The sequence below is a fragment of the Chiloscyllium punctatum genome, chromosome 2 (assembly GCF_047496795.1).
Source record: "Chiloscyllium punctatum isolate Juve2018m chromosome 2, sChiPun1.3, whole genome shotgun sequence".
In the NCBI taxonomy this organism is placed as follows: domain Eukaryota; kingdom Metazoa; phylum Chordata; class Chondrichthyes; order Orectolobiformes; family Hemiscylliidae; genus Chiloscyllium; species Chiloscyllium punctatum.
Genome location: NC_092740.1, coordinates 62,351,905 through 62,363,879, shown reverse-complemented (window position 1 = coordinate 62,363,879; position 11,975 = coordinate 62,351,905). Strand labels below are relative to the sequence as shown.

General features: G+C 41.8%; 1 protein-coding gene across 10 annotated transcripts in view; it reads right to left on the bottom strand.

Moving 5' to 3' along the window:
- Positions 1–1,080: 1,080 nt before the first annotated feature.
- The window catches only part of cast (calpastatin), a 205,213-nt gene continuing 194,318 nt past the window's right edge, over positions 1,081–11,975 (bottom strand). For 9 of the 10 annotated variants that reach the window (XM_072583271.1, XM_072583353.1, XM_072583301.1 and 6 more), the window contains 5 exons: positions 10,187–10,249; positions 9,356–9,448; positions 8,627–8,704; positions 6,004–6,060; positions 1,081–2,512 (listed from right to left, as the gene is read on the bottom strand). In XM_072583271.1, coding sequence (XP_072439372.1) covers positions 6,019–6,060; positions 8,627–8,704; positions 9,356–9,448; positions 10,187–10,249 — 276 coding nt within the window. In that variant the 3' untranslated portion in view covers positions 1,081–2,512; positions 6,004–6,018. The remainder of the gene's footprint in view (positions 2,513–6,003; positions 6,061–8,626; positions 8,705–9,355; positions 9,449–10,186; positions 10,250–11,975) is intronic. The other variant, XM_072583321.1, reaches the window with a different exon arrangement.

The window sequence follows — 11,975 nt, the reverse complement described above, 5'->3', positions numbered from 1 at the left end:
GACTAATAAATCCTTTTGTAAAATATGCAGTTTTGAAAGCTAAAAGTATGAATGTTAGCAACTCTTTCCCCCAACTGAAGCTTCCTACACACTACTAATGATACTGCTTTTGACCACATCCAATCTAGCTCCTAAACTACTATTCTTGCACCTTTCCCTTCCACCCAAAATTATAGGATTCTCTTTGTCTTAATATTCCACTTCATCAGCCTCCAATTTTACTAAATCAACCTTCACAATCTCTTCAGTGTGATGCCACTAAATATCTTCCCATCCCTCATCAGCATTCCAAACGGACAATTCCCACTGCAACACGCTAGTCAATTCCTTTTTTTTTAGTTAGGTAATGTGGTGGTTAACCACTGAGACAAATGCTGGAAATTGGAGTCACCTCAAAACCAAAACTTCCCAGTATTTACTGCGTATTGTTAGATCTCACTAAACTGCTATTATAGCTTAACCAGCTTTCACAGTATCAAGTGAATAATGTCAAAAAGAACAACAAAAGAACATTTAAAAATAGGTGTAGGAAAATAGGTTTGCAACAAAATCACACTACTGCCATTCCACTGAAGGTATGATGTAAAACTAGCAACAATAACCCACAGCTGAAAATGTGTTGCTGAAAAAGTGCAGCAGGTCAGGCAGCATCGAAGGAGCAGGAGAATCGTCAGGGCTCATGCCCGAAACATCGATTCTCCTGCTCCTTGGGTGCTGCCTGAGCTGCTGCGCTTTTCCAGCAACACATTTTCAACTCTGATCTCCAGCATCTGCAGTCCTCACTTTCTCCAACAATAACCCACAGCAAACTCAGGCAGTGTCAGAGTAGGACCAGAAAACAGAATAAAGTAAACAGAACACTGATACAGCCCAAACTAAAGCCCAGGTAGATCCAACATTTGTCATAGCTCTGAGATTTCCAGTTTAGAGACACTATACAGTGTTTGCTAAATATCATAGCAATGTGTAGGCTTTGGGACTGATCTTGGTGTTCTGCATCACTTGATTTTGAATGTTCAAAAAGTGTCCTTTCTATTGGAAATCAAATTAATTTGATACACAAATAAAATGACAACTATATTTTACAAGTTAATTGCAGTTTATTTTCAAATTACCTTTTAACCCACCTGATTCAATTTCTATAATACACCCAAAGCAATAGTCCACAAGTAAACTTGAACAACTGAGTCCCAAACAAAATGCTTTATGTGGTGCAAGGTTAGGAAAATATAGTATATTCAAACAGTTATATCAGCCTTTTACACAACGTAAACACATTATTGTTCAAGAACTTGTATTTATGTAACACATTTAGTGAAACATACTGAGGGTCTTTACAGGAGAGTTCCCAAACACAATTTTACACCAAGCCACATAAGATAACATTCTGACAGGTCGCTAAAAGTTTCTTTAAAAGCAAATCTTAGTGTTTTAAAGGAGGCACAAGTTTATGGCGGGAGTTCCCAGGCTTAGGGTCCATGTCGCTGAAGACATGACCACAAATAGTGAAGGAATTAAAATCAGGGATACTCAGGAGGTTAGAATTGGATTGCTGTAATAAAAGGTCATTGACCTGAAGTGTTAGGTCTGTTTTTCACTCCACAGATGCTGTCAGGCCTGCTGAGTACTTCCAGCTTTTTCCACTTTTAATTTGACTGGAGTGCAGATATCCTTGAGGGCTTACAGATGGGGAAAGGCAATTCATACAATGATAAAAATTTTAAATACATTGTAGATCTGGAAACAATTCTCTGCAAATCAGGCAGCATGAGGTTGAGCGGAGAATAGAAATGGTGTGAGTCAGAAGATGGGCAACAGGATGTTACCTGTATGGGAGCTCAGAGGATGGCCAGTACAGTAATTGAATAGGCAGGTCAGAGATGAGGCAGGTATGAACATGGGTTTTCAGTGGCAGATGAGCTGAGACAGGGATAGAGTTGGGCAATAATTTCAGAGATGGAAGTAAGCAGTTCTGATGAGGAAATGAATATATGGTTAGAAGCTTATCCTGCGGTTCAGTACCACACCAAGGTTGAAAACAGTCAGGTTCGGCCTCAGAACAGTTTCAAAGGAGAGGGACAGAGACAAAATTCATTATTGTGCACAGACTTCAGACATCTCCTGACTCAAAATGAAAATGTAAGAACTACACATCCTAATGTCCTGTGATAATTATCATACAATACCAAAAATGTAACACGAAAATTTTTGTGGCATAAAATATGAGTAAACATTCCTACAAATATAGCATCCTTCCCCTTAGAGAGAGAAAAAAATCTTTTTAAATATATAAATCCAGTTTGTAAATCTTCAGAGAACAGGTGATGCAAAATTAGGATTAATAAGTTGAGTTTGAAGTTTGATTGTGCTCAATGTTGATGTTCAGTACATTACTTCTCCACAAAACATGTTACAGCAGCTCAAAGTGAAAGAAAACCACAGATATTTATTTAAATGGAGGCACATTCCCAAAGTAGACAAAGTTGCACAGTGGTCAGTTTTAAACCCGGACCTGCAGAGGGGGAGAAAAAAGTATTATTTTAATAATATAAAAGTAAATCCAGTGAATACTAAGAGGTAAAATTTCAATTGGATTCCCTGATTGCCCACTAAAACTTTGGTACTACGCTGGGGAAATGGTATAAGCTGCCATCCATTATTCTACAGTTCCTGTGAAATAATGGAGAGAATCAGGAGAATTGCACAAAAAGTCTTTTCCTGTTCTAAGCAAGGTAGAGAACAGTTGTTTTTAGTTGTCATATGGAGTGACTTTGATTGGCTGGACGCTGGCATTGATGATCAGAATCTCAGGGAGAGTACAGAAAATATTTCACTGAAGGTGCTTGTAAATTTCAGGCTTTTTCATTGTTAACAGACCTCCTCTTCTCATTTAGTTCTTTTTTTTTTGTTATCATTTTCAACTGGATGTGATAGGATGACAAGACATTATTCTCATTGTGGGACTACAGAGCTCTAGCTATATTATGCTGAATTTGATCATTAGCATACAAGTAACAATGTATTTTACCAAAATGTGTTCTTCATTATGGAGTATGTCTAATGGTGCACTCGACACATCCTTCTATAGTCCCCAGTGGATGAGAACTGGTATCACAGTTGGATGGTGATGTAAGAGTGATAAGTGGCTACTTGTAAATGATGATGGTATACAATTTTGTAGCTGCTAGTGGCTAAAGTCACTGGGTTTTGAACTGTTGATTCACGATAGTGGACAACTGCAGTTCCTAAATTCAGAGTACATTCTGTACACATACATCACAGCGCCAGAGACCCGGGTTCATCTCCCACCTCGGGCGACTGACTGTGTGGAGTTTGCACATTCTCCCCGTGTCTGCGTGGATTTCCTCCAGGTGCTCCGGTTTCCTCCCACAGTCCAAAGATGTGCAGGTCAGGTGAATTGGCCATGCTAAATTGTCCGGAGTGTTAGGTAAGGGGTAAATGGAGGGGTATGGGTGGGTTGCGCTTTGGCGGGTCCGTGTGGACTTGTTGGGCCGAAGGGCCTGTTTCCACATTGTAAAGTAATCTGATCATTGTATTATCTAGTTTTCAAGATAAAAGAATATTAATTCAGCAACTGAGAGTGAGCACAGCACCTAAGCTGCATCCAGCCAAAGTTATTTCACAATGGACTTCTGGTGAGCATATCCTACAATAGACAAGTCTCACAAGGACAGTGATAGAGATGTTTGGGACATGATATCATAAATATATTCATACTAAAGTGTTTGTTTAGCTGTCTGCCAGACAGCTCTCATAGATGTACCCCAGTACCTAGAGGATACAGACGGTAGTATTCCTGCCACAGAGTCAGAAATTTTTCATAATACTGTCCTTCCAACACAGGCAAGTTACAGGCAGAGAGATTAGAACAGATTCCTAGTTAGCCACATTTTTGGAAGAAAATTAATGTTTCTATAGTGTCAAGACTAAAATGTGTGTGAGAAGGTGCAATTCAAGATTCCTTGAGTGATCAGTCACACATTACATCTACACTGGTAAAAGACAAGACCACAGGGCTGACTGTGAATGACAACTGGTCCTCTGTTCACTTTGCCAACTCCACAGTTGTTGAAGTGCTCAACCACTCCCTTACCTCCACTTTTGATGCCCTTGATCTCATCAAGACCTTCACCAAATCCTATGCCAATCACTTCCCTGGAATAATCACCAATTGCTGTCCCTAAATCCAAGGTACACAGGCTTAATAATAGCTGGTACACAACTGGTTTAGCCAGCTTCAAACAAACAGATTTGGTCCAAATCATGAGTTACTGAGCCTCATTCATTGCCCACTAGAAACATTCTACAGAGTAAAAGGTAACCACCCTGCTTTTTATACTCCTTCACCGGTCATCTTCACCGGTCATCTTCACTGGTCATCTTCACCGGTCATCTTCACCGGTCATCTTCACCTCTGCCTCCTCTATTCTCACCTCCCAACAACTGCAAGTCTCAGCATTGGTTTTAATCACCAAGACAACAAAAAATTACTCAGTAGCCCCTGCTGACTTCATTCCTGCCCATTGCCCACCTTGTTAATAATCTTGCACTCAGTCCTGAATTTCCATTGCTCTAACTCCCTAGCTTGCCACCACCAAGAGTTCTTTCCAACCGTCGAATTCATAAGAAACACCTCCTGCTGTCAACAATTTCCATAGCCACTCAAGTGCTGGCAATCTAACTTGAATTCCAGGCTAATGGAATCAAGTTTTCTTTAAAAATTTCCTTGGTCATGTTCCGATTCAAAATAGCCTTTATTGTCACATGCACTTGAATGAGTGCAATGAAATGTTTGTAATGTTGCCTTTCAGCACCATCTTAGGTACAGAGTACCGAGGGACAGATACTTTGAAGTGTAATTACAGAGTAAAAAAAGATTAGCATGGAACAGTTAAAGTAGACCAGAATGATATTACAGGTACTTAAATTCCAGTCCATGCCTGTCAGCCCCAGAGCATGAGGCCTCCATTTGCCAGCCTCCATCCAGGACTTCGCTCTGCCGTTGCTCCAGGAATCAGCCGATTCACTCAGTCACTCCGGGAATCAGCCAGTTCACTCTGCCACTGAATTTGGCCTGTTTGCTCAGTCACTCCGGGAATCAGCCCATTCACTCTGTTATTGGACTTGGCCTGTTCGCTCCACCATTCCATTCTGATGCCACTGCACTCATAATCATTCACACAAGCAACTGTAGCAGTAACTTCGTTGTCACCATGTATTGTCATATTTGTTCCCTCCAAGGATCCACCCACATGCTGCACCTTGATTACTTCTGCCAACATGGAGTCAGCTTCCCTAACTCTCCCTCAATAACCACCATCACCACTCTCAACAACTCCACTGCTGCTGTGCTTTCAGGCTACCTCCATAACATGCAAACAACTTCCTCCAGCTGATAAATGGCTAAGTCCTGGGAGTTGGGCACCAGGGCCAAGAATTGGAAGAATTTCATGGGTGGGAACTTGGCTTATCCAACATGGAGACTCAGACATTTTCTGTAGGGATTAGAGGAGAGTTCCTGTTTCTTCCTTGATTGGCTTTAGTGAACAGTTGGTACTCCACACAGTTGGCAATTAACTGACTTAGGAGGATGTGTTAGTCACTTAAAGAAAGGACTCAGTTAAAGCAGCAGCAAGCAGGAACACAGTTGATTTTTTTCAGTGACAGCTTTAACTGCTCGATTCCAATTCGACTGCATGGATTATGATGATTGCAATATTTCCATCATTGTGTGTTTGCAATGAAAATAAAATGATGAACAGTGAAAATAATAAATCTCCTCAAGTGTTGGTGGAATAGTGGGTCTGTAATAAGGTACATACAGTGATAGTGGAGCAAGACCACTTGGCTTAGTTGGATGAACCATGGTCTGGCCTTCAAGCTGGGTTTTGTTTATGTCTTTATTTGGGAAGTTACCACTGTCTACTATGTACAATAAAATAAATAGGAGAGGATACATTAGCATTTTCTATATACGGTTACCTGGTTTTGTAGACATTAGGGCTTGTGGGCTTTTTTTGCACTGGGTTGAGTTTTTGTCTGCAAAGAAAGAGATAGAAAAAAATAGTGTAATGAGATATGCAGTAGATTAAATGTAAAATCTATTTCAACCTTAATGGACAAGAAGCTGGAGCAAGCAGTAAGATAGAAACAAGAACGTGTCTGTATTCTGGTAGGGAAGAATGAACTAAATTCGGCAGGACTCCAGTTCTGCTTGTCATGCGTACAAAATATGTTCACCTGTCAATGTTACTCAAAGTACCGCAGAAAATGTAAAAATAAAAGTTGAAATATAATCTTGTAATTTCTGTGATTGCTTATGTCCCAAGCAGGTTAACAGCACAGCCAATCAATTGTAGTTAACGGGAGGCAGTCAGTTTGGTGAGCCATTAGATTCTTTCAATTCCATACTACCCTAAATAATGCTGTGGTGACTGCAGCTAAGTATACTCAGACTGAGGTCGTGATTCCCCTTAGTCAAAAACTAGTAACATTTTCATGGGTTCAGCTCATTAAATTATGAGTGTAATCTGTTCCCTTGGAACATTTAAAGGCATCTCACTGATGAGGCTGTCAAAAGCTCCTCCAATTGCTGCACAGCTGTGCTGGGATTCTTTCCTTCAAAAAGGGAGAGCCATGGAGACTCCAGCAGTGGAAGGGAAGGTTTCGCTAGGTGAAGATGAATCTCTCTCTCCTTCCAGACTCTGTAAGTAGCACTAGGAGAAAGTGAGGACTGCAGATGCTGGAGATCAGAGCTGAAAATGTGTTGCTGGAAAAGCACAGTAGGTCAGGCAGCATCCAAGGAGCAGGAGAATCGACGTTTCGGGCATCAGCCCTTATTCAGGAATGAGGAGAGTGTGCCAAGCAGGCGAAGATAAAAGGTAGGGAGGAGGGACTTGGGGGAGGGGTGTTGGAAATGCGATAGGTGGAAGGAGGTTAAAGTGAGGGTGATAGGCCGGAGTGGGGGTGGGGGTGGGGGTGGAGAGGTCAGGAAGAAGATTGCAGGTTAGGAAGGTGGTGCTGAGTTCGAGGGTTGGGACTGAGACAAGGTGGGGGGAAGGGAAATGAGGAAACTGGAGAAATCTGACAGAAACCCACTGGTCCTCACCTACCACCCCACCAACCTCCATATACATCATATCATCCGTCGTTATTTCAGCCACCCCCAAACGGACCCCACCACCAGTGATATATTTCCCTCCCCTCCCCTATCAGTGCTCCGAAAAGACCACTCCCTCCATGACTCCCTTGTCAGATCCACACCCCCCACCAACCCAACCTCCACTCCCGGCACCTTCCCCTGCAACCGCAAGAAATGCAAAACTTGCGCCCACACCTCCCCCCTTACTCCCCTCCAAGGCCCCAAGGGATCCTTCCATATCCACCACAAATTCACCTGCACCTCCACACACATCATTTACTGCATCTGCTGCACCCGATGTGGCCTTCTCTATATTGGGGAGACAGGCCGCCTATTGCGGAACGTTTCAGAGAACACCTCTGGGACACCCGGACCAACCAACCCAACCACCCCGTGGCTCAACACTTCAACTCCCCCTCCCACTCCACCAAGGACATGCAGGTCCTTGGACTCCTCCATCGCCAGACCATAGCGACACGACGGCTGGAGGAAGAGCGCTCATCTTCCGCCTAGGAACCCTCCATCCACAAGGGATGAACTCAGATTTCTCCAGTTTCCTCATTTCCCCTCCCCCCACCTTGTCTCAGTCCCAACCCTCAAACTCAGCACCACCTTCCTAACCTGCAATCTTCTTCTTGACCTCTCCGCCCCCACCCCCACTCCGGGCCTATCACCCTCACCTTAACCTCCTTCCACCTATCGCATTTCCAACACCCCTCCCCCAAGTCCCTCCTCCCCACCTTTTATCTTAGCCTGCTTGGCACACTCTCCTCAATCCTGAATAAGGGCTGATGCCCAAAACGTCGATTCTCCTGCTCCTTGGATGCTGCCTGACCTACTGAGCTTTTCCAGCAACACATTTTTAGCTCTGTAAGTAGCACAGCTACATTCCCTTTAAATGTGAATGATATTATCCCAGGCATTTGAGTTGGCGAGTGTCAAAGATCAACTCCCACTGCCCTTCAGCTCAGAACCTGAAGCATTTCCCACCTCATGGGAAATACACTTTTGAATCCAAGCTTGTCATTTACATGGGGGATTTCTAGTGAGGAGAGACTGAAAATCTGATGGCACAGACCACTCATTCAGCAAACTCAGGAATAGATCTATTCTATTTTGTTGGCATAAACTTTCCAATGATGGGTCAAACAGCCTGTGTTGCTGGATATTTAATATGCAATTCCTCAACATAACTGATTCCCTGTTACAAGAAACTCTTTCACTAAGTGATAACTTCAGGTGCTAAGTTAAGCATGGTTTTAGATTTCACATCCAAGCATCCCTAATCATATGCAGGCAAAATACTGCAGATGCTGGAAATGCAAAACAAACACAAAGCATGCTGTTCTGAACTGTTTCTGAAGATGAGTCATACTGGACATATGACGTTAAGTCTGTTTCTCTCTCCACAGATACTGAGTTTCTACAGCATTCTCTGTTTATTTCTGCTCCTGCAGTCTTTACCTTTGGTGATTTCGGTCCTACGTCGCTGGTTTTGGGTGCTGAAGCTGTCTTGCTTACACTTTTAGTATTATGGCCTGCCTGTGGGAATATATTTGCAAATTGTTAGAGATATAAGACTGCATCTTTAAATCCACCATTCACTCAGTTTGGATGAGCGGTCTGTTCCATGGCATGATTGGGTGGAATGGTGGTACAGTAGTTAGTACTGCTCCCTCACAGCACTAGGGACCTAGGTTCGATTCTACCCTTGGACAATTGGCGATGCGGAGTTTCCAAATTCCAATAGGCAACCACCTGATGAAGGAGCGACGCTCTGAAAGCTAGTGTGCTTCCAATTAAACCTGTTGGACTATAACCTGGTGTTGTGTGATTTTTAACTTTGCTAGATATGGGAGTGGGCATCAGTACTCAGATGGGAGTTCCTACAAAATGCACTGCAAGACTATCCACTGACTGATTCTGGACCAGGGAGGTTCTAGAGACAAGGTAAATGGTGTTGATTATGAAAATATATTCAATTGTATTAAAATGAGAATCACTATACACAGCCACATGAAAGGAATTAAAGTAATTTTAGTACACACATGTAGTCCTAATAAATTTTGGGGGCTCCAGCCCCGTTTTTGACAACTATGAAAACAAGCAGCGATTTAAACATATTTCTAAGGAAAAGCATTTTTCAGTTCAGAATGTAGAATACATATACACATTAGTAGAATTAGGCCATACCTCTTTCTGCTTGGAGAGTGGTGCACCAGAAGGTGAAGTTGAAGAGTCGAACTCTGATGCCATGCATTCTATTAGCTCAGCCTCTGACGGTAACTGTCAGAAAACATGACAATTAACCTCAAACATAATAAAGACATGAGATTCACTGAGTAAAATCAAACCAATTTGATTATAAAAATGCTACAATTCCACAATAGTATAATATTTTAAAAAATATACTGTAGCTAGCAAATCCCTGGCAATTCTTAACTTTGATCCATTTTCTTAGATTAGAATTAGTCAGAAATGAGCAACAGTCACATTGATTGGCAAGTCCCTAACAGAGCAGAGAGCTCAATCTTGATGTTACTGAGGAACTGACAAAGTGCTTAAAAGTCGCCGAATGACTCAGATGATCAAAGGCAATGTATCAGTTAAAACTGGGGCTTTTAATTGGTGAATGTTGGGTCCAAATTGAATGGAAATAAAACACTCTAAATAGTTATTTACCCCTGGGGGTAACTCTGGGGTTAGATGAGGTGATGGGAATAAATTATCAATGACAGTTCTTTCATTTTCTCTTGTTCTTGCATTTGACCTATAAATGACTAAATCCACACCATTTTGTTTCTTACAAAACTCATTAAAAGGTGTAGAATCTGCCAATCATGAAAAATAGCTGGTGTTATTGTTGTTAATTATAACCTTGACAGAGTGGTATTACATCCTTTAACATCACTTCTATCACCACCCCAAACTCATGAGAGAAACTAACTTAGAGAATCGTGTCCTGGAGTATTGAACAAGAGTGAGTTAAACTCCCCTTCTGGAAGAAAATCAGTTGAGTTTTACCTTCTCTGTTGCCTTTGGTTTTGCTCCAGGACCAGAGGAGGAAGTGGTCTGTTTGCCTTTATTCTGTTTCAAGAAATAACTTCATCAGATTGCTTTTAGGAACATCAGAATTATTTAAAATTTAGAAAGCAGGAAATGCAGCAACACAAACACCATTAAATATTTCAGCATCTCAGAAATAAATCACTGCAATGTAAATATGGAGTACATAAATCAATGTATGTCTTTCAAGTATAAAACAAATAGGATCTAAAGTTGGCCATTTGGCCCCTCAAGTCTGCTGTGTTATTCAACACAATCAAAGCTGATATTCCAAACAATCCCTGTATCCTTAAATCCCTTCCAAAACTCTACTGATCTCTGATTTGAATCCATTCAAATGACTAAGAATTAATTATGGGAGCCAATTCAAATCAAAACCTAGCCTGTGTGATAATGGCTATCCTGATCAAGTTATCATTCACGAGAAAGCATGCAAACTAATTGGGTGGCATGGTGGCTCAGTGGTTAGCCCCGCTGCCTCACAGTGCCAGGGACCTGGGTTTGATTCCCACCTTGGGCGACTGTCTGTGTGGAGTTTGCACATTCTCCCTGTGTCTGTGTGGGTTTCATCTGGGTGCTCTGGTTTCCTCCCACAATTCAATGATGTGCTGACCAGGTGAATTGGCCATGCTAAATTGTCCATAGTGTTAGGTGCATTAGTCAGGGGTAACTATAGGGTATGGGGATGGGTCTGAGTGGGTTACTCTTCGGAGGATCGGTGTGGACTTGTTGGGCCGAAGTGTCTGTTCCATACTGTAGGGAATCTAATCTAATAAAAGGACTATGGCCAAAACCTTTGGCTCTGACATGTGCTCAGTCAATCTCAGATTATCGTGAAGGAAAAGATGCCTCCAATATTTGAGATACATATGCTCATGCTGCTCCTTCACAGTGCACACATAAATATTATTTTCCTGTCATACAATGCTGCCAACAGGCCAAAAAGACATTTGCAAACCATACAATTAATAATTTATTAGTGTCAGTATGACACCAGTTATGCAGGCCATACATCAAAACTACTGACAGACTATATCGAACAAGATATCTGTTTGACTGTCCACACCAAGCAGCATACCAACGTGCTCAACCAACTCATGCTTGCAAATCTCAGAACACCATATCCAAGATTTGATGGGATTCTGCCACTGGATAACAATGCACTAACTAGTCCCTACCATGCAAAGCATTGTACCAGAAACTAATTTAAGATGATCAGTCTGGTTCGCTACGCCATTCGTTTATGTATGCTGAAAGCTATACATATTCATAGCCAGGATCCTGTTCTTTATAGCCAAAGACATACACTGCACTATTTTCTTTGACAAAAGGGATATGGAGACTGCCAACACCCTTCAGTAATCAGAGTCTGACTTCTGTTTAATCACCTCACTAAGATTAACAGCAGTTCCCTGTGCACACCATTGTCCAAACAATCACCACCCTCTTCTCTTTCTGTTATGAACTGCTGTGTGCTTTCTAAGTTTGGCTTCTTGCCAGTCAGTCTTGATGATTACAAGACTAACAGCTTCAGTTTCATATATGCTTATATTCGGTATACTCAATAGAATGTCAAATGCTCATGCAATCTTCCATGTGCAGAAACCTCCCCTCACTCCAGTCATAAATGTTTTATCCTATTCTGAGACTATTAAACCTAGTTCCAGATTACTTATCCAGGAGAAACATTCTTCCAGTATGTACACTTCCAAGACCATTAGAATTTTATGGAGTTATTTCACAGTTT